The 23056-nt window shown below is 41.1% G+C and overlaps 1 protein-coding gene and 2 pseudogenes across 15 annotated transcripts; all 3 read left to right on the plus strand.

Annotated features, from left to right (window-relative positions):
- The first annotated feature begins 2651 nt into the window (after window positions 1-2651).
- LOC120594028 (uncharacterized) lies at window positions 2652-2769 on the plus strand (annotated as a pseudogene).
- Window positions 2770-5001: 2232 nt separating this feature from the next.
- On the plus strand, window positions 5002-22357 carry ZNF821 (zinc finger protein 821). 15 transcript variants are annotated; one of them, XM_039851941.1, is made up of 9 exons: window positions 5002-5085; window positions 6442-6504; window positions 7673-7760; window positions 9044-9160; window positions 15887-16012; window positions 18460-18605; window positions 19347-19451; window positions 20418-20584; window positions 21380-22354. In XM_039851941.1, the coding sequence occupies exons 4-9, from the start codon at window positions 9121-9123 to the stop codon at window positions 22032-22034; spliced, it is 1239 nt and encodes a 412-aa protein (XP_039707875.1). In that variant the 5' UTR covers window positions 5002-5085; window positions 6442-6504; window positions 7673-7760; window positions 9044-9120; the 3' UTR covers window positions 22035-22354. The 15 variants fall into 15 exon arrangements, with proteins under 15 accessions (XP_039707875.1, XP_039707880.1, XP_039707877.1 ...); XM_039851938.1 differs by lacking the exon at window positions 5002-5085 and adding an exon at window positions 5658-5796 and having other exon boundaries at window positions 6230-6504; XM_039851937.1 differs by lacking the exon at window positions 5002-5085 and adding an exon at window positions 5717-5796.
- Window positions 13830-13948, plus strand: LOC120594027 (uncharacterized; annotated as a pseudogene).
- Window positions 22358-23056: the final 699 nt, after the last annotated feature.

Here is a 23056-nt window from a genome sequence, read left to right on the forward strand (position 1 = left end):
TGAACTGTACAATCAAAAATGGTTAAAATGGTAACATGTATATTACACCACAATGAAAAATGTTCATAGTAGAAATTTTGAATTAAGTCTATGTCATAGAGGGGGGGTAAATAAACAGTATATATACTAATCATTTAAATGCAAAATCTGTAATCTTCTACAAGAAAACTGGCTCTAGATTAAGAGACTAGGGAGACATAAAAATCAAATGAAATAAATCCTGGTTAGAAAAAAGTAGATATTGGGGGAACAACTTGGGAAATTTGAATATGTACTTGATATTAGATATAATTAAATTATTGTTAATTTTCATAGGTATAATAGTTGTAATGCAGTTGAGTAGGAGAGTGCCCTTATTTTTAGGAGATGCATGCTGAACTATATAGAAGTGAAGGGTCATGGTGTCTGCAAATTACTTTCAAATAGTTAAGAAACTATACTATAATTTGTATAATACTGTAACTTGCTTTAAGATATATATCTTGGAGATTGTTCCATATCAGATGTTATCAATAACTCTTTTAAAGAGCTGCATAATATTCCATTGAATATGTGTACCATAATTTTTTAAGCACTGCTCTATTGATGGGCATTTAGGTTATTTCCAGTATTTTGCCTCTATAAACAATGCTGCAATGACTTGATATTTGCCTGCATGGATTGTACTTATTGGGTAAATTCCCAGAAGCAAAAGAACTGGGTCAAAGGGTAGGTATATTTTTAATGTAAACAGATAGTGCCAAATCACCCTTCAAAGAGGAAATATCAATTTACACCACCCCTCTAATGTATGAGAGTTACTGTTTCCCCATGCTCTCAGTAGCACAGTATGTTTAGATCATTTTTGGAGTCCTTGACATTATTATAATTTTGTTCAAACAATGAAAGTAAAGATGAGTGAAAAATGTCATTGAGCCCACATCTTGCTAAAAATGACATGATTCATTTAGAAAAATTTCTTCCTACTCAGCAGGAGCTTGGATTCAACAATCATCACCTGTGTCCTGCCCTTTCTAATTATTTAGATGCTGTAATACATCAGTGTGAATTGTATCACAATCAGCCAGTTACTCAAAAACGGTATCTCTGTCCCTGGCTGAACAGACCCGATGCTAAACATAATCCAAAAAACCCAAATGACTCACACTGTTCCACTTGAAAATCCTGTTTTGCCGTTAGGATAAAAAGTTACATAAAATTCCTTTGGTTAACTAACCAGTTACTATTTTTTTGTGTATGTAAATGATTATAACTAGTAGCTGAAACTAAATCCTGATATAGAGCTTGAACCCAACAGAAACAGGCCTGCAGGCCAAAATCAATCAGGACTGTTTTTATACCGTCCCTCCAGCTAAGAATAGTTTTTACATTGTTACAGGATTAAAAAATAATAATAATAAAAAATTTTTTTAAAGCTTGGGGAAGAATATGTGACAAAACCCTATATTGCCCACAAAGCCTAAAATATTTCCTATAGTACATTGTGTAAAAGAGGACAGAGATGATGAGTAGAGTAATTTGCCTATTTTTTTAAGTACTAACATTTAGAAAAGGGAAAGTCTCAGAAAGCTTTTAGACTAAAGAATATAAAATGAAATAGGAACTGCTCTGGACATCTATCTTCCTAAGAACTAGGGAAAAATCAAGAGCCTTTTTTAGAGCATCTATGGAATGCTTATTCAGAGAACTTTTTAGTATCACTAATTAGGGCTGTATCAAATATTAACTATTTGTGGCATTTTGCAATTAACAGGGTACTTAACAAGCACATTACCTCAATTTGAGGCTTACAACATTTCTATGAAGCAGTTATAGGTCAGAAATGATTATTAGTTATTATAGGAGGAAAGTAAAGTGTAGAGCTGTAGAGTAACCAATCCAAGGTCAATAGTTTAAGTGCCAGGACCAAATCTTGAACCCAGATCTTGAGACTTGACATGTTATACTTTCCATGTATCCACATTGCCATAATAATTTGCATCCTGGTTTTACTTTCAATTCATATATATTGAGTTTATCAACAAATGAAAAGAAAAATGCATTAAATCAGTTATTATTCTGATTCCAGTTCGCAAATAAGATTAAAAGTGAGTTCTGAAATCGAATTATTTTCATAACACTTATCATGATTGTAATCATCTTAGAAAACTTAATTTTTCCTTAAATGAGTTCAAAGGAATGAAAACAATCATCTGCGGATTCTAAATATAACCTCAAAAGTTTAAACTATCTCCTTAAAATATGAGGTTCTCATCAAGACTGTATGATAAGGATAGACATATAGGTAAGTGGAACTGAATTGAAAGTCCTGAAATAAACCCCATACATACATGGTCAATCGATTTTTCAACAAGGATAACAAGACAATTGAATGAGAGAAAAAATGACTGTGCAACAAATAGTGATGAGAAAACTAGATATCAAAATGCGAAAGAATAAAGTACCTCGCTGCCTCACACCTATACAAACATTAACTCAAAATGGATCAAAGACTTAAAGGTAAGAACTAAAACTATAAAACTCTTAGAAGAAAACAGGTGTAAATCTTCATGACTGTGAACTAGGAGATAGTTTCTTAGATATGATACCTAAATCACAAGAAACAAAAGAAAAAATATACATTGAATTTCAAATAAATATAAAACATTGGGGTCTATGGCGATGCCACCCTGACTGTGCCCAATCTCATCTGATCTCAGAAGCTAAGCAGGGTCGGGCCTGGTTAGTACTTGGATGGAGACCACCTAGGAATACCAGGTGGGGTAGGCATTAAAAAAGAGAAAGAGAGAGAGAGGGAAAGAGAAAGGAAACAAATAAACAAACAAACATTGGTGCTTCAAGGGACACTATCAAGAAAGTGAAAAGACAGCCTACAGAATGGAAGAAAAATTTTGCAAACATTCTATAAGGGTCTAGTATCCAGAATATTAAAAAACAACTCTTACAAAAACCATAAAAACACAACCCAGTTTAAAAACGGGCATAGGGTTTGTATAGGCATCCCCAAATGGTCAATAAAAAGCACATGAGAAGATGTTCCCATCTTTAGCCATCAGGGAAATGTAAATCAAAACCACAGATTCACTTCGCATCAGGGAAATGTAAATCAAAACCACAGATTTACTTCACTCTCACTACAATGGCTATAATGAAGAAGACACAATAACAAGTGTAGCCCAGGATGTAGAGAAATTGGACCCCTAATATATTGCTAGTAGGAATACAAAATGATGCAGGCACTTCGGGAAACAGTTTGACAATTCCTCAAAGAGTTAAATAATTACCATATGATCCAACAATTCCACTCCTAGGTATATACCCAAGAGAACTAAAAATGTGTTCGAAAACATTTGAAATTAGGTATTGGCGATGTTTCGCAACCTTGTGAATACAATAAAAACACTGAATTATACACATTAAATGTGAATTTCATAGTATACGAATTACGTCTCAAAATTTTAAATGAAGTTCTTTAAATTATCCTTCCAATACTGTTGTAATGTAAAGCCTTAACAGGTCATTGTAGAGCCAATAAATATAAAACAGATTAGAAAGATATTTAAAGAAAAATTAATATAGTTGAAGTGGTAAAATGATAGCATAACTATGTAAGTAGATTGGAAAGTAGAAATAAAAAAATGAAACTGAAAAAATCAATGATTAATGAAAAAGTCTTCTAGATACAGAACAAGTTTAGATGAAAACAGGAAAATTAAATTAATTCCTTATTTTATAATTTTTCCTTCATTTGACTATAACCGTGAATCACAACACCTCAGAGGCAATTCTAGGGCACAGAAAGATTATAAGAATAGCATTATTATAATCCTATTTTATTTGCAACTCAAGGAGATGGAACAAGTTGCCCAACTTTACCTAGTAACTTAACGATGAAGACAAGAAATTTCACTGGAGGCTTTTTCCTAATGCTTTACCTACTAGTTCCTTTCATGTTGAAAATGTCAACTACGTCAAATTTAATGTGACATAATAAAGCCATATTTGTATCCCTCAGTCAAAACTCATCAAGAATTACTGTTACGTATAAAAGCCAATGTTTATTCCAGCATGCATTCTTACATAAAACTGTTTAAAATTTTTCTGGATGGATAAGAATATTTCATTTTTGGCTACCGAGCAGTTAAATTTTTAAATGAAATAAAAAATGTTTCCTTAACCAAAGTTAAAGAATAATACTTCCTACCTAAATATCTCAGCCACAAGGAATGAATGAGCTATTTACCACAGAATTGTGAAGGACCAAGATCCTTCAACACACCCATTCTCTCACATTAAACACAAGATGCAGACAGTGATATCATCTCATTGGAGATTTATGGGAAGGACATTTTGCAAGAGAGCTTTATGCAAATACCAAGACTTGTTGCTTTACAAGCAAGGGTCAGCATCCTCATTTAGCTCTGCCTTTGTGGGGTCAGTAAATCATAAGGAATATTTGTATAATGTTTTTATAGGTTCATTTTACTTAATCAAAATAATAACTTTATGAGAGAAGAGACCAGGAATTATTACATTATTATCTATTTTACATTCTAGGAAGCAGAGGTTCACAATAGATAAGTGACTTGACCAAAGTTTTCAGCTTTGTCAGAGACAGAGCTAAATGGGACTCAAAGCCGGATCTTCTAATACCAGATTCCATCTTCTTCCCACTGCACCCCCTACTTCTCCAAGTAAACTATGTCAGAGGCAGGGCTAGGCATTCTGCAAGAAGAAAGAATGAGAAAAAGGAAAGGAAAGTATGAGGAACTAAAAAGGGATGATGACAGGGGAAGGAGATGTTTTATTAGGAAGTGAGTCTAACCACTCTCAATCGCACCAAATGCCCCTTAAGTGACAACAGTGCTACCAGTTGTCCTAAATTAATCCTATGCTCCTAGGTCTACAGCTAGTTATTTTATGATTAAGAAACATGTTGGAGACTTAAATGTCTTAAAAAAAAAAAAAGATTTTTCTCTTCCTAGGTTCTGACAGCTGAATCTAGCCCCACCCACAAACGCCCGTGGCCCTCAGGTCTCAGTCACATTAAATGCCTTGGGAGCCAAAGAAACCGTGCACTGTGGGGTAAGGAAGGGAAGAGGGTTTCGGTTGGGGAGGAGACTAAGGTTGGGCTAAGGAGAGGGGGAGCCTGCGGTGGACCTGCGGTTGGGGGATGTGGGTTTTGTGGCTGAACTCGAAGGTGGGGTAGGAAACCAGGATCAGGGCTGACAGTCAGGGTGGAGTTTACAGGTCCAGGACGGGTGAGAGGAGCTGAGGGCTGACAAGACTAGAAAAATACCACGGAGGATGGGAAGCTGGGTGGTCCGGGGGCGCAAGGATGAAGGCGAGGCCCCTCTCGAACGTCTGGGATTGGATGCTCCCTTAAGTCCCGCCTCCCGAGACCCCGATCCCCTCAAGCCCCGCCCACGACACCGGGAGCGCGCCTGGGAAGCGGGGAGGGGGACCAAGCTGGAGAAGGAGGGAGGGGGAGAGAAGAGGCTCGGGCACGCGCCCCACTCACTGAGGGTGCGCGAGCTGCGCGCTCCCGCCGCCTGCGTCGCCATCTTTTCCCCCTCCGTCTGTCTGTCTGCCGTTGGCTTTGTCCGTCTGCAGCGCCGCCCCTCGGCTCCCCGCCACCACCTCGGCCCGCAGCCGCCCTTCGCCTGCCGGGGCCCAGTCCCAGAGAGCCCCGGTCTGGCTGGCCCGAGCTGCTGCCCGGGGCCCATTGTCCGGCGGTCCGTCTGTCCGGAGGCGGGGCCCAGGGACCCGGAGCGCCGCGGAGCGCCGAGGCGCCGGGTAAAAAGACCCCCGACTCCTTCCCTTCGGGGCTAGGCTGAGGATGCGGGGGCTCCTCACCCCACTCTGGGCGGCCGGATGTAGGTCCTTTTGTCTGTCTGTGTCTGGGAAGGGGGCTAGGGGCTCGCTCTGGCCTGGGGGACGGGGGCAGCCCCGGCTCCGACCCACCGTATGCCTCGGTTTCCCAAGACGAAGCCGGACTCGGCTGGCTCCCCGCCGGCGGTTCCTCTTTCCGCCCCTCTGCCGCGGGAGGGGAGACCGCGCAGCCACCCTCCCCGCGTGGGCCCAGGTCGGGCTTGGTCGAGAGCCGCCCGGACGGCCCCGGAGTCTGACAGGCTGGGGAGGAGCCGGGGGAGGGGGAGGATGGGCGTGGGAGTGCAGACCCGGGTATCAGTCCCGTGTCGCCGTCTCGCAGAAAGGCTTCTAAATTTAGATTTCGGAGAAGACTGTGTTGTCTGAGCCGCCTCGGAAGACCACTGGCTCTCGTCTGATAATTCCTGAAATTCTACCTGTGCTCATGCTTGAAGAAACCACAGGGACCATCTCGGCTGATTGTACACACGTTCCAGACCAAACAGAAGTGGGAACAGGGTGAACGGCGAGGCGACTACGTGACCAGCTTTCTTGTCCTCTCCTTTTTGGCAGATACAAATCACTGGGATTCAGGCGAGTTTACTTTGCTTCGTGGGAACCGCACCAGAGCTGGAGGTGGGAGTGCACCCTCTTTCCTTAAGCTTCGATTTCACCAGTTTTTTCTTTGCTAAAGTCTATGGTGTGTCCTGGAAGCTGCAACCTAACACCTGTGGGAGAGCAGGGACTGTACTAAGGGGAGACGTTGGCACCCCTCCCAAGGACTCAACCTCATTCTAAAGACAAAGATGCCTTCCTTTTTAAAGAGAATCCCTTGTAAACCTGAATCTCACCGTTTACCTTTCTTCCCATCGATTTTCTTCCAGATGGTAATATTTAGGAAGCTACATTTTCGTGTTGGTCTCAGATTCGGGCTTGGGAACTAAGGCAGTGTTAAAAGTAAAACTGCATGAATGCCCTTCAGGGCAATATGTCTAAGGATTTTATAAGCTTTTACCTCCTACAAAATAGTTGTCTTACCCCTGAAATCTTTTGTGTCGACAAGGATGTACTTCCAATGCCACTTACTTACTTATTTTCTTACTTATATATTTTCAAGGGTCCACGACCCCACAGGCTTTCTTTTTTTGAGGGAGTAAGAGTATTTGTTTATTTTTCCCTTAGTCCAGGTGTGAAGCCCCATTTGGTGCTATCTGGTCAGTTCCCCATTTGGCCACTAGGAGGATTGTGAGATGCAGTGGAGACTGCTGATTTAAATATGCAGATGATCCTCTGTTTCTGACTTGATCCTAGGTTTAGTATTGAGCTATTGCCTCACCAAGATGATCTGAATAGAGCCTACCTCAATTTACTTGGCCTTCCTTTAGTAGAATCTTTATTACCTTTATGTCACAGTTTCAATTTCTGATCTTGATGGAGATAAAATTTAAAGAGTAGATAAGATTTTGTATTTTTCTTATACAATAGGGAGGTGTAGCTCTGCAAATTTTAGAAAAAATGAAAGACAACCTGCATTTCATTCAACTTTCCACTTTGTGATTCCACAGAGTTACAGGAAAAGTGTATATTACATGAAGTGTAATATTTATTTACTGCTTCCACTAATAAAATAACTACTTGGTTAGAAAGAAATGCTCTATATAAACAAAACTTAGAATAGAGAACACATACCATTAGCACTAGCACTCAGCATACTGCCCTCTAAATAGTTGAAATTGATTTTTTATGTATATTTGGAGTTTTTTTGTAATTAAAGGTCTGAAAAAGAACTGTGTTTGATATGCAGATATGATAGAAGACTGCCTGAAAGCTGCTTCCTTTGCCACTTCCTGTGGAGGCCTGTCTTTGCCATTTGCGGTTTCTTTCTTCTTTTGGTAAGGGGAGGCAGGATCTGATTACAGGTCTGAGGTCCTTTCTAGCTACATAGAGCAGTTAGTTGGCATAACAGGAGGTGAGTCTTCAGTAACTAGAGTGCAAAGTATAGCTGGTGGTAGCTTCTCATAATGCCTCTTAAGGCAATAAACTACAATTTTGTATTTGCTTATTCAGTGAGTATAAATTGAAAAGGCAGAAACTGAAAGAAAACTTAGAGGGTGACTAGATCCATATTCTTGTCTGTGGTAGGATAAAGGAGCTATCTCTTTTTAATCTGTGTCTGTTTATTCACTCTGTCTTTCAAAGAAAATTTCACAGCTTCCAATACTAATTTATTTCAGACTCTAACAACACTTAACTGCTAGGAAAGTCTTTCTTTTAACTAACCAGGAACCTCCAGGCTTAAGTATCTGTTCCTTCCTATTTCAGGGAATCAGGTGCATGTCTCTGCAGCACTTCTCATTTGGGGAGTCTCTCTCTTTGTTTCTCCCAGTCATATCTTTGCTGGATTGAGAAGAGGCACTAAAATTATTAACTCTGACCACTGCTCCAGAGCACGTGAGCAGGGCCAGGTTGATGTTTCACATTGGAGTGCTGAATTAGTACTCAACAATGTGGATGGCATCTGGCTCTTCTCTTGAGAGCCCATCTTCAACATTGGAAGTCTGATTTGCTTTAGTGCACAGTCATCTACAGTGCCCAGCACCATGCCTGCGTTACTAAAGAGAGGCTCTATTTCCCGTATTGCTTTCATTTACAGATGTCTAAAGTTTGGAGACATTTCCTTTCTGATGGGGATGTAATGCCTTTGTCACCTCTAGGTGAGATTACTCGTTGAAAAACATCTGGAGGCTCCAATTGGTACAGATGGCAGGTCTTGACTTCCAGTGGGCATGTGAGCTGTCACTCTCTTTAGCTTCCTTTGCTTCCTTTTACAATTCATGGGGGTTATCCCTTTGAGCTCGCAGTACCACTAACGCTGGTTGCCTGAGTTTTTTGCTTTCTTTTCTGTCCTGTGACCTTGATCATGATTTGCTTAACAGTATTCTGGATGCCACAGATAGATTTAGAGTTCTCTAAATCCTCTAAAGGAGTCCTCTCAAACTTCTTGGGATCTTGATGCGCTAGAGGTTTATTCATGTCTTTCTTTAATTAGTTCACTTATTTATTACTGGTGAGTTTTATGTACTTAAGAACTATTTTTTAAAGTTTTTTTAATCTGTTAATTTTGTATAATACTTGGGCAGAATGACATGTGCTAGCAATATCCTTTTTATTGTAGGTCAGCACCCGGCAAGGAAGTAGTAACACATCCAGTCGTGAAACTGGGAAAGGCCAGAGCTCTTGGATCAGGGAAACATGTCCCGTCGGAAACAGACAAACCCTAATAAAGTTCACTGTGAGTACTGGGGCTTTGTCTTCTAGAATCTGGGAATGTTGATGTTTGGAATGGAAGAGTAATTGTATTTAGGTAAGATTCGTGGACAAAAAAGGGTTAAAGGTATTGAACATGATGGATTTAAAGTGTGTCTGGTTGCTGAAAAGGTGTTAGAACTCTGTCTTAAGAGTAAGTGCATTTAATTCATCCTTAGTATCCATGTTAACATTTATAGGATATCTACTCTGTACAAAGCCTTGTGCTAGATGCCTGGTCTGTAAAGCAATATAAGGATGTATAAGACGATCATGTAGCCCCCCCCCCACACACACACACACGATAGTATATGCTAAGTGCCAAATAGGGATGCTACATACTGTGTGTACTACAGAAGTTAAGAGGTGGGAGAGGGCTCTGAAGACTGAGTAGCAAGGGAGTGCTTGATGGAAGAGGCCCTAGATCATGAACTTGAACTGGGCCTTAAAAGATAGAAAGCGGATTTTAAAGAAAGAGGAAGGAAGGGGTAAAATCAGGTAGGGACAACTATATGAACAAAGATACAAGAGGAAATACACATGATATGTTCAGGGGACAAGGAGACTTTGGATGAAGTAGAAGTTTCATTTGTCCAGAAGTCATAGGACATGAGTTTGGAGATATTTAACTCTACATTGTAGAGGCTTGAAGGCCAGGCCGACTTCAAACTTAATTATGTAGATTGTAAGGAGATTTTTAAGCAGGGAGAGTAGAGTGACATTTAGAATGCAGTGTTTGGGGACTGTGAAGCAGTGTGTGGGATGGATCACATGAGACTAGTACCAGGAAGATTAGGTATACACTGTTGCCTTGCATTATTTCTCAACAGTTTGTATATGTTTCATTTTAGTAATTGGATTATAAACTTCAAGAGGGCAGAGACCCTCTCTACTTTTAGCACTGCTCATAGAGGGCATTCAAGTACCTTGATGTACCTTATTAAGTTAACATTACTATATCTATGTAGATTTGAGATAATTAACCAGTTCCTATGATCTGGAAAGATAAGCATCCTCACCCAAATATTTGTAAAAGAGACAGATAGCTCCCTGTTATTACAGAGGACTTACTAAATAAAATACAGCAACATTTGAAGAGAATTCAGTGATATAACATGTGAAAGACTTTTTTAAAGGGAAAAAAACCTGAATTTGAGAGGAAGGTTAGACAAGGAGTTAAGATAAAAGGATTAAAATTTATTAAAATCGTATCATATGCCAGGCACTATGTATCTTATCTTATTGGGTAATTTTAAGAGTAGGAAAGAAAACAATAGGAAGAAAAGAATTACGAGGACTTCAACAAGATAATGAGATTAGGGTAGCAAAGCTTCATATACGAGTAATTCTTTAAGTCCTAGAAAAATTTTATAAGACATAAGAAGTTGGGTGCTTCTATAAGTACATTCTGGGATAGGTGGATGTGGAGGGCTGCTTAATATAAAGGTGAGTGGTTTAGGAAGGAGTTAGAGATTGCTCCTAAAACAGCAAAATTTAGTGGACCTAAATATGAAGATTGTCAAAGATATAAAACAAAGTATTCTAGCATAGGTAATACAACACAGCACTTTAGGTGGCTTGTCTTCTCCTCTCTGGTTGAAAGTGAGTATCGATTGATAAAAGGCACAGATGTTACACCAAGAAGGCAGGGCAGGAAAGTGGAGATGAAGGCAGGGCAGGAAAGTGGAGATGATTGCCTTATTCAGAAATAAGGCAATCATAGGAGTTGGATGTTTACCTATAACAGCCACATGTTCAAAGAAACTGGTTACATCTGAGGAAAGTAGCTGAGGAGATGATGGCATGATTGTGATAAGGCCAGCAGAGCCAATAAAGGCTTATGTGGCCTATGCTGTGTCCATGTAGCATATATTCATCATCTGCATCTCTGCCCACCATAGTTAAACACAGGATGAGCTGGTTATTAGAGTTGGAAAACAGATGGACAAATAGGCCATGGAGAAGGAGAGAACATCACACATCCACAGCTGCAGAAATGCAGTTTCCAGAGTGAGGGAACATTGTTTCGTGGAGTAGGTGAGACTTTGCAGCCTCTGTGGTGGTGACCATGAAGAGGGCTGTGAATCGAAATTTCATTTGCAGCCAAAGAGCAGACCCCAAGGGAGGAGCCGTTTTCAGTGACGCATTTGGGCAGGAGACTTGGAAGGCTTCTCAGGTGATAGACTAAGCTTGACCAAAGAAGAAAAGACACTGAGATTTGCTGGTCTCTGAGGACCTTCTATTTATTTACTGTTTGGGGGCTGAAGCTGATCCTACCTGTTTCGAAAGGTCATATTCTCATTGCCCATGACAGTAATGGCCCGTAGAAATAGGTAATTTCAGTCGTCTGACCACTTGAGTCTTCTATGCCCTTGCAGTGAAATGGAACCAGTCAAACGTATTGAATTTAATGCTGCTCATCTATTTAAAGTAAATGGAATGAGAGACAGGAAAGTCTGCAGAAGCTTTGCTTAAATATCAAAGCCAGTCAGCACTTGAGCAGAGTAATAACTGAGCTCCATTAGATCTGCCTTCTGGGAAGAAGAAAATGGTGTGGCATGAAGCTCAAAGCCCACCTAAAAGAATATATTAAGAATCCCACTGCTGTAGCCTGGCAGCATTCATCCAATTCACTTCAGAAGCCAGTGGGCAGGCACTCTGACACTTACTTGGCTTTCTCAGGACTGTCTTTGTATCTAAATTACCATCGTGATCTCTCATTTCCGCAGGAACATCCATGCAGACTCTTGTGTTTTACCCAGTTCATTAATAGACTTGACAAGAACTTTAGAATAAAAGCCCGGAATTGTCAGTCACAGAGAAACTGCTGATAGGCTGAAATCTCTGTTAAGCCTTCTTCACTCTCCCCTTCCTCATCTCACCGCTTCTGAGCACAAGTTTTTGTCAACTCTTTTTAGAGAGGATGCAAATAGAGGCCCTTGCACACTCTCATTTAGTGTGTTTATATCAAGCAAACCAGTAAGAAAAGGAAAATTTTTCTTAAGAGTTTTTGTTTTCAGATTGCAAAGTACACACGAGACTAAAAACTTTCAACTTCAATTAAAAGTTTTCAGCTTTTATAGGGAAGTAGGAAAAAAGCCTTTAGAGTTCCTTCTCATCTAAAAAGTGCAACTTGTTTTATCTTCTTTCATTCTGTCAGCATCCTTTTGAGGTAAATGGTTATGTTCCCAACATGTGATAGCACCTTGGGTTACAGAGACTGTTGGCTAGAAATGGAATCCCAAGCCTCACACTCCCAATACTAACCCATTTTTTTCTAAATTTGACATCTGCTTTGTTAGACTGTTTCAGCTGCTATACTTTACTTCGGTCAGCTAGAAATTGCTTATTTAACTGCACTAAAGACTCAAAACGAATTGTAAAATCTTTGTCTTTGTAATAACTTTCATCTCAGGCTTCTCATTTGTTCTCCAAACTTGTTTGAATGGCCTTGTTTTTATCTGGTCTGAAAAACCTTAGCCAAATCAAACAGTATCTTGATTTCATACCAAAATAAGGAAAAGTAGCACCACAGTGAAAAGCAAGGTGATTTGTTCTCAACTATTAGTAGACAAATAAATACCCATGTTAAATAAGATGATTGCCCTACATTAATATCTAGAGACCAGAGGATATTTGTAACCTATTCCAACAGTCTCAACATAGAAGGAAATAATAATTCCACATTATTACAAGCAGGCAATTGTATAACTTCTTAATCACTAGTATCTCTGGATCATATTATACTTAATATGACATGCTTTTAGCAAGTATTACTATCTTCTTATGAAAGGATAATTCTGGACAGCCAGATTTTAGGGATTAGGTAAATAATGACTACTGGTCTGAATATATTAAGAATATGTAAAATATATTAACATCTTTTCATATGAGGTTTGCCAAAATCACTTCTTTTTTTATGGTTTTTATATAGTTTGCTTCAGTCGATGTTTAAAATAGGAATAGCCCTGAGGAATAAAGTTTACCTTAGCCTTTTTCTAAAGTTAGGACTAGAATAAAATATAAGAGCACAGCTTTTCTCTACAAACTACCAAAAAGAAATGACAGAAGTAATTTATCCCAACTGTCCTAGGTGAAATTGCCTAGGTAAACATACAACTTCCCTAGATAGTGAAGTCGTATGAAACAGACCTTCTCTGTTCTGTGAAGGCCTAAATATCTAAGCATCGGTAGACAAAAATAAATTGTGACCTCCAATTGATGGAGACTAAACTGAATTACTAGCTGATATTGAAAGGTACATGCTCTTTTAATCATCCAATGGCGATTCCATATTAAGAAGTGGGGTGGAGTGTATGTTACTTGTATCTTGTAAACCTGATTACTGGTTAGATTTCTTTAGTGATAAACAATATCACTGATGAGAATGATCTGACCCTTGATAATTGTATGCTGGTACATAACTTGTTCCTTAGTCCCATATCTGCTCATAGCCACCAGGTCCAAAAACATACATCTACCCAGAAGAATTCAGTAACTATTCTAGTTGGCCATAGTCTTGTGGTTACAGTGGAACCAACATGGAGAAATTAAATATTTTACTTCAGGATGTGGTTCCATAGTGTAGTGGTTAGCATGTCTGCTCTACACACAGAAGGTCCTGGGTTCATGCCCCAGTGGAGCTATGGTCCACGGTCTACGGCCATGCCACCCTGAACAAGCCCGATCTCGTCTGACCTTGGAAGCTAAGCAGGGTCAGGCCTGGTTAGTACTTAGATAGGAGACCACCTAGAAAGACCAGATGCTATAGGCATAAATAATAATAAATAATAAAATATTTATGTACATATATATTTTACTTCAGCAATGGAAGAAGAGGAGACATTATAACACAGGATTCAGTTTTTTTTGCTTTCTCTAGCAGTAATTTATATCCATTTTGTCATCTTGGGTATTATGAAAATGGACTTAAAGCAGCTTATTTTTCCTTTACTTGGGGGCTGTGTGGCTGGAAGTACATTTCAGGTCTAACCACCTCTGTTCATATTCACAATATCAGTCAGAGTAGCCATAATATTAGTTACTATAACATCACATAATATCAGAATGATCAAAATGATGGTTCCTTTTGTCATCTACTGGCCCTGAGAACATTATTTTGATCTTTGTGTTGTATTTATCAGATTCTTATAATATGAAGGTAACAGTGACCCTGGGATCAGAGCCATTCTTCTCACAGAGACAGCATTTGTTTTCAACAAAACCATTTTGATTAACCTCCTAAATTCTTCTTTACATCTCTACTGGAAAGCAGCTTAAAAACACGGATATTAGATGGGAAGACCTGAGTTCGAATACTTAGTTCCACTGTAGACCTTAGTTTTCTCCAAAGTAAAATTCTACCACATAGAATTTTGCAGAGAATTAAGGTAACAACTATAAAGCACTTAACATGGAGTCTGGGATTAGTAAGTGTCAAATACTAGCTATTATTAGTGTTTAGCACTTAACATATAGTAAATGCTCAATGAATATTTGCAGAACGAATGCCTTAGTAATCACATGAAGCCCACTTCACATCAATTCTTTCATTGCCTAGAGGCTCATAGTGCTGGTCAACTGACCAGTTCATTTCTCCTACATCATTGTCTCCTGCCTTGGAACCTGAGCCTGTTTGCTTCCCTTTCTCTCTTCAGTAAGAAAGAGCTATTGGTCTATTGTCAAACATTTTACTACGGCTTTTCATTATTATCTTGGCTGGAGAATGGAGACTGTAGTTTCCACTCTGACTCAGATAATGGAAACCTGGAGAAACCCAGTTCTCTTTTTTCTTTACACCTGGCCTCTTGGAAATAAAAGAGCACTTAAATGTTAACTCTTCAGTAACCACACAGTTCCCAGGAAGAGTTCCCCATAAGAAAATGCATAATCAAGGATGGGTCCAGGGCTTTTAGATGTTCCTTACCAAAATTTAAAAAAAAAAAAAAGAAAAGGACCACATTAGATCACTGGACCAAGGAGACCAGATGAAATATTTGTTGCAAATTAGATGGCATGTTTCAGGAAGTTTGTTCCTCAGCAGAAATGAATTCATATATTATTTGTTCTTCTTTTAATCCGTTATTCAACTAGTTGATTTGCTCATTGCTAATTCTGATAGACATTAAAAGAGAGAGTAAAGTAAGAACTTCCAGAGCATGTCTTGGAAGCAGAGTAGATAAAAGATGGGTTTAGGTACTGTTACTTAGGATTATTTGAATTACTTGTTTATAGTAATTTAAATAGTCAGAGATAGACACTGTTTATAGTCAGAGATAGACACTGAGTCAGGGCATAATGCTAGTACCTCAAGATTCAGAGATTATACCCAGATTTGTTGCCCTGTCTTTATCTCATCCCTTTACCTCTTCTTGCCTCTGTCTCCCCAATCATGATGGAAGTTTGTAAATGGAATTGAGTTTCTGAAGCTAAGTTTGTAAATTAGCAATTGATCACCTTTTGAGAAGGAATCAAGATTAGGAGGATCTAAGGGAAGCAAAAGATGCTTTCTAGAGCATCTGGCTTACTGCCCAGGAAGAGTAGTAGCTGCGCCCAGAAACTGTTGGAGGCAACAAGCTGACTTGGAGATGAATGACTGCACCACAGGGTACCTGCCTGTCTCTGCCCTTTGAATGGTCTGACTTTCCAACCAGCTTGCCTGGGGATGTGCTGCCCAGCTGGTGGCCTGACTATTTTTCCTTGTGACCACCAGGGGATCAAGTGTTTGCTGGGCTAGAAGAGCAAGCCCGCCAGGCGATGATGAAAACTGATTTTCCTGGAGACCTTGGCAGTCAGCGACAAGCTATCCAACAGCTAAGAGATCAGGACTCCAGTAGCAGTGAGTTCTACACCTTCTGGTAATGACTCAGGGCAATGGGAGAAGAATTATCAGAGTGTGTGTGCTCTGGGGATTGTGCATGGGGTTGGGAGGAAGACTTGAAGAAGATTTGTGGATCCTCAATGTTCCCAAAGGTGTTCTAAGGTGTATGGACATATGCTTATCCAGAGAGAGAACAGGTTTGGCATTGCAGATTTTTTTTTTTCTTTTACTCAGGGACTGCAGTACTTGGCACAGTGCCATAAACAGATAGGTTTGTGATAATTGTAATAGGGGCATAGGAATAATTAGTGCCCAAGCAGCCCCTGGGTTAGGGCAAATGAAAAAAAAAAAATCCGTGTCTCCTTGGATCCATTTATTCATAACTAATAAAATGTAAGAGTGGCATTAATGAAACTTTTGCTTGAGGGCCTAATGTCATACAAGAGGATTTGTGTTCTAATGAGATTACGCATCATATAAAATGCTAACTTCAAGATCTTCTCTTCCCACACCAAGTCTTAAGTTGATGCCTGTGGTTAAGAGATAGAAAAGACAGTGGCTGGTAACTGGTCGAGTCTTGTGGATCGTCTGTTTCACGACCTGCCTGAACAAATACACTTTGACATGTATTATTTCTTAGGATGATTTCCACACTTTACTAATCTCATCCATCTGATATTGGTTATTATTAGTGTCGATTCAGAGTGACATTTCAGGTTTTTCTCCACATTTGGGGTTGAGGAAGAATGAAGAGGGAGTGAGTTCTGCAACCTTCTAAGAACTAGTTTCCACTCAAACTAATACTTTAGCAACAAAAATAATAATTATTTAGCAATTAATTACTCAGGTAGAGATACACGAATCCAAATATTCTAGAAAACCTATAGGAATCACCAGTTTGAGTAACAAATAGGAATGGGAACATCTGGAAAAGATGGATCATCCTTCTAGATGGCACTCTTATTTTTTTTAATATTTCTAGTAGAGAGATGTATTTGGATTTTTGATAAACTACAAGAAATGTGTTTTATACAATGTTGTCCTAGACTAAACTTACAAGTATTCCAGATTTAATCTGTGCCAATCCTTCAATACTGAGATGGATTCGAACTAAAGCTTTGGACTGGGGAATAAGGTATATGTACTATACGAAATCCAGTACACCAAGCAAGAGAGCACGTAACTCCTAGCAGGTGATTTGGTTAGATTTTCTTAGAAAGAAAGGGAATGTAAACAGTTTTGCCCAGATACTGGTGATTTAGAAACTGTGTGGAGGATAGTAGAGAAGACAAGAAGCACTGTTAGGAGAGCTGAGTCTCAGTGCTGACGCACAGACACTGGTGAGACGCCACCTTGTGTTTCTCTCTTGCTTACAGTCAGGCCCAGGAGTCCAGGATCTAGGTGGGGTTGGGATGGGGCTGGAGTCGGATGACTTTCCTAGGTTTGGTTTCCCCTTATAATCTTCAAGGTACTAGCGTTTTGTTTTTGTTTTTGTTTTTTCTTTTCAGAAAGAACTCCCTTTGTTATCATGAGTTTCTTTTTTTTTTACTCATTTTCCCCCTTGCAGATCCCTCAGCAACAGGCAGACCTCCCCACAGCCACATCATGCCTCTTAAACTAAAATACTCAATTCTTACTTTAGTCGCCATAAATTATATTTCATCCTAAAGTAAAGAATGACTCGTTCCCTCTACTTAATGCATTCAATCATTGAGCAGATAATCCAAAGAACCAACAGAAACAATGGACTTATTTAGCCAAGTATCCTAGGTTATTAGCAGAGTAATGAAAACACAGTGAGTCAGACACCACTACAAACTGCCTGAGATTGGTTGCTGTGCTAATTTTTCCACTGTACTGACCAGCTCTTTCCCTATAAAATGACATCATTTTTACCTAATTTACTACTACCTCCTTTATTGATTAGAGGAAAGAAAGACTTGTTGGTGTTTCTTTAAGTGTGTCTTGGGGTTTGTTGGGAGAGAACATATTGGTGGGATTCAAAATAGAATAGTATATGTAACACTATGGAGAAATTGTGCAGGGGGTTATGGAGAAAAGTAAGTTAAAATCTAATAAAATCAGTGAGAAGTGTTGGTAAGTCAGAGGTGGTGCGTGGTGGTAATGAGCATGGTGCGAGGTATGTGGGGAGGTGTGATTTGAAGCGTGAGATATTTGGGAACCATGTGTAAGAAGTTATTTTTATGATAATGTACAGGGCCCAATAACCATTTTGCAATGCAATTTTGCCTCAGATTTTCTCTTTAGTGTGTATATGGCATTATATATAACAGCTATAGCTGGCTTCCACTTAACATGATTTGTACCCAACTAAGCATTGATAAAAACTGTATTATGGAAGATCTGAAAATGTTTTCCATTATAGCTGCAAACTCTAGGGTGGAAAGTAACTCAAGATGTATTCGTGCAAAAATAAGAACAAGTGACCAGTTTATGTGTTCCAGGTGACAGTGAGGGTGATGAAGAGGAGACCACACAAGATGAAATCTCTTCCCACACATCAGAGGAAGATGGAGGGGTGGTCAAAGTGGAAAAAGAGTTAGAAAATGCAGAACAGCCTGTTGGTGGGAATGAAGTGGTAGAGCATGAGGCAAGTGACAAGTGGCTCCTGAGTCCGGGATCCCCCTTACCCTTCTCCTCGGCCGTGATGCCTCATCCACAGATAACAGCACCAGTTACCCAAACCTCAGATACACAATTCTCACCACACCCAGCTGTCCTTTTCTACTCACATATCACTACACCCATGGATAGCTTCCTAAAGCTCCCCACTTCTTCCCAGACAGAATACTTACCTTTTTAAAACTACTAGCTGACTTCCTGGGGTATATTCTTGAATATGCTTGCAAATTTAAGTAAAAGTGTTACCTGAGGTGCCATCTTCTTGCTAAACTGTTTCCTGAGGATTCCTGCAAGAAGCATGGCAAGAGGGAAGTTAATTCTCTACAGTGTTTACAACTTGGGGAAAAACATAGTTGAGCTCACTTTGGGGCAGTCCTATGTCCTCATGGCAGGAAGCCTTGGAGAAAATGAAGATGTAAATTTAATTCCCTTTCCCTTCGTTTTTCCTTTGGTCCACATGGAAACCTGAGAATAATAAGCAATATCAGATTGTGTTCTTTATAACAGGATACTTGTTAAAAAATAAAGTAGGGTCTACGGCCATGCTACCCTGAACAAGCCCGATCCTGTCTGATCTCAGAAGCTAAGCAGGGTCAGATGGGAGACCACCTTGGAATACCAGGTGTTGTAGGCATTTAAAAAAAAAAAAGTAGGGACAGGGAAGAGACTGGTCAACAGTCTTAATGAATTACCAAACATTGAATTGCAGGTCACAGAGAATTTCAGTTCTGACCCCTTACTTGGACTCTGCCAGTGTCCCCTCTGCCAACTAGACTGTGGGAGTCGGGAGCAGCTGATTGCTCACGTGTACCAGGTATGGCATGGGGAGCTGTGCGCTCTGCAACGCGCACCAGCAGTTTAGCCTTTGCTTCCAGCTCCCAAAGGGACCTTGGCTTGTTGCCCTCAAGACTCCACTCCAGTCCTCAGAACATTTTAGAGAATAAGTGGGGTATATTGGGTAAATAAGTTCTGGGGTTCCCAGGCAGACATACTATGAAAATTAAGTTGTAATTGTTTTTTTAATTACTTAATGGATATTTTAAATAGTGAAATAGAAACTAACATCTGTTAATAATGAGGGCTCTGTTTTAAAGAAGAAAAAATGAGTTAACATGTTTCCCAAATGCTGGAGAAAGTTAGTGTAAACGAGAGGATCAGAATAAGATAAACTTTTGTGTTTTTATCCTGATCCAATGGCAGAGCACCTATGCCTTGTGAGCTGTCTTGAAGAGGCATCAGCATACATGGTAGTGTGAGTTTTACCATAAAGATAATCAGTTTGTGAGGAGAAGCTTTTCCTCAAAAGACTGTTTTTAAAAGATTGAAGGAAAGGCAGGACAGTTAATAGCAGTCTTCCCATCCAGCTTCTAGACTGGCCTTCATCATTCCCTTCACGTACATTTACACTGCACAGTGTGAGGAAAGCAGCCAGAGAGAAATTGTCTTGAGTGTGACTTCTCAGGCTGTGAAGATGGCTCTGGCTCTTAATCACCATGGTTCCTCAATGGTTCCTCATGGTTCAACCACATGTCCCAGAATGTAGTCGAATGTAGTCAGAACTCAAACTGATGAAATGTGAGCAACGGTCTGAATGGTTTGGCCCTTCTGAAGGCCCATTAATTAACACAGGAGACTTACTTTCCCAGGTGGTAAACAGGGAGAATAGTTGCAGGTCTCTTGTTCTGAGACTAAGGGGACATTTCCCAGAAAGCTGTTCCTAAGTGGGTATAGGCTGTCCTGGAGGTGGCGTGAGTTGACAGATTAAAGCTCTGTTTTACAGCACACTGCAGCAGTGGTGAGCGCCAAGAGCTATATGTGTCCTGTCTGTGGCCGGGCCCTTAGCTCCCCAGGGTCATTGGGTCGCCACCTCCTAATCCACTCAGAGGACCAGCGGTCTAATTGTGCTGTGTGTGGAGCCCGTTTCACCAGCCATGCCACGTTTAACAGGTTAGCTGGGCACCTGACCCTCTTGTGGTGTGAACAGATCACTGGGTGTGGTGGGTTCTGATTTCCCAAGTCGGAGCGAAGCCTAGAGGTAGGTAATACAAAGGCAACCGGTTCCTGACTCTTGGGAAATACAGATAATGAGGCCAGTAAATAACGCCTGTTCCATTAGATATCCCCAAAGGGAAATGAATTCCCATCTCTTTCCCCTATCAGAATAATATTTTCATCTAGAAAGAGATGTGGGGAAGTCCAAGAACGTTCATGATAAAGCATGGGGACCAAAGTTACAAGGTGCTCAGAGGACCCTAATGTGAAGATGTACTGTGTTCTGTGTCCCAAGAAGACTGGAACTGTGTGAATTGTGTCCTAGTCCCTTTGCAGAGTTGCCTAGGGGAGATGGAAGTCGAGAGCCAGTGGACTGTACCTCCCCTGAAGGTAGCCTCTGGCTCAAGGAGGACTGCCTCCTGCCACAGCAGGATTGCCCTGCACAGCTCCTAGCAAACACCACCATTCCAGCTTGAATGAAAACTACGCAGCGTAAGGGCACATCTCATTTCTAGCGGCTTGCTGTGGCAGTTGTCTCAGTCTCTAACTCCAGGTGGTCTTTAAGACTTGCTAGATATCCTCGCCCAAAGAAGGACAGGGACAGAGAGGAAGAAGAGGTCTTCCAAGCACTCAAACTGACTCCTAGTAGTGAACTTGGAGCAACTGGCCTGGGTAGGACAAGAGTAAGTCAGGACTGGATACCTGAGCCTTGCTAGGTGACACTAACCATCAAAAATTTTTGCCTTCCAGCGAGAAACTTCCTGAAGTACTTAATATGGAATCCCTACCCCCAGCCCACAGTGAGGGCCCCTCCAGTGCTGAGGGAAAGGACATTGCCTTTAGTCCTCCAGTGTACCCTGCTGGAATTCTGCTCGTGTGCAACAACTGTGCTGCCTACCGTAAGCTACTGGAAGCCCAGACCCCCAGCGTACGCAAGTGGGCCCTCCGTCGACAGAACGAGCCTTTGGAAGTCCGGCTGCAACGGCTGGAACGAGAGCGCACAGCCAAGAAGAGCCGGCGGGACAATGAGACCCCCGAGGAACGGGAGGTAAGGCGCATGAGGGACCGCGAGGCCAAGCGCTTACAGCGCATGCAGGAGACAGATGAGCAGCGGGCACGTCGGCTGCAGCGGGATCGGGAGGCCATGAGGCTCAAGAGGGCCAATGAAACCCCGGAGAAGCGGCAGGCCCGGCTCATCCGGGAGCGGGAGGCCAAGCGGCTCAAGAGGAGGCTGGAGAAAATGGACATGATGTTGCGAGCTCAGTTTGGCCAGGACCCTTCTGCCATGGCAGCCTTAGCAGCTGAAATGAACTTCTTCCAGCTACCTGTGAGTGGGGTAGAATTGGACAGCCAGCTCCTGGGCAAGATGGCCTTTGAAGAGCAGAACAGCAGCTCTCTGCACTGAACCACACATACCCTGCTCTCTGCCCTTCTGCTCACCCACCCACCCAAGTCCACAGGGATCAGTGCTGCGCCCACCCGCGGGGCCCTGTCCTTGCTGCCAGAGGCAGGCCCGGGTTTGTTGCCACTGGACCTGCGTACCTCTTGCATGTGGGAGCAGGACGATGGGGTCATGAGGGACCTGGCTCGAGGCAGCTCTGGACAAGGGAGCAGGCACTCCGGAGAACTGGACTCCCCAGCCCACTGCTGCAGGGCATGCCGTAGGACTGAGGGGCCCCAGTGTGGCCCATGGAGTTGAGGGCAAATAAATTAACTTTATCTTTACTGGCCCTTTCCTGCTTTTGTTTCATTTTAGTAAATGATCTGGGAGAGACCTGGATGGAAGTTTTCAGGCAGCGACTTCTGGCGGTTGTCCTTTTCTGAGAGAAGGTGCTCCTTGACTTAGGCTTTCTAAGCAAAAGTCCCTTATTTGGGCCTCCACAAGTTGATGAGGCACAACTAGGACTTTAAAGGACTGATACTTTGCGAGGGTCCACTCCGACAACGCTAACGAAGGTAATCCACAGTCCCAGGACTATTTAAACCTAGCTTACCTTTTCCAAATTCATAACTGGCATCTTCTAAAGAGGATGTGGTATTTAGACTAGGTCCTGGCTACTTTTCCAAGAATTCAGTTTGTTAAACTTTAAAATTCTCTCCCAAACAGCAGACAGCTGCACTCAGGAATGTGTTCATAGAAATAGCTGCAATATTAAGGCCCTTAGCACCAAGGAACTCACGTTTGGGAGGAGGTAATCTATCTTTTTTTTTATTCCCCAGAGCCAAGATAGAATAATCCAAAATTAAGGTGATATGAGAGCTCAAGTCAATAAGTGGTCAAGGCTGGAGCAAAACGACTGCTTTGGCAGTTTATATGGCTGCCAAACCATGGAGCAGACAAGAGCTTAGGTCATTTCTAAAGCTTCTGATGGTACAGAACAAGCACAGAACTTTCCTTAACCTGCACCAAAGGTTGTGTATAGTTTA

The sequence above is a fragment of the Pteropus medius genome, unplaced genomic scaffold, assembly GCF_902729225.1.
Source record: "Pteropus medius unplaced genomic scaffold, Ma_sr-lr_union100, whole genome shotgun sequence".
NCBI classification, from domain to species: Eukaryota; Metazoa; Chordata; class Mammalia; order Chiroptera; family Pteropodidae; genus Pteropus; species Pteropus medius.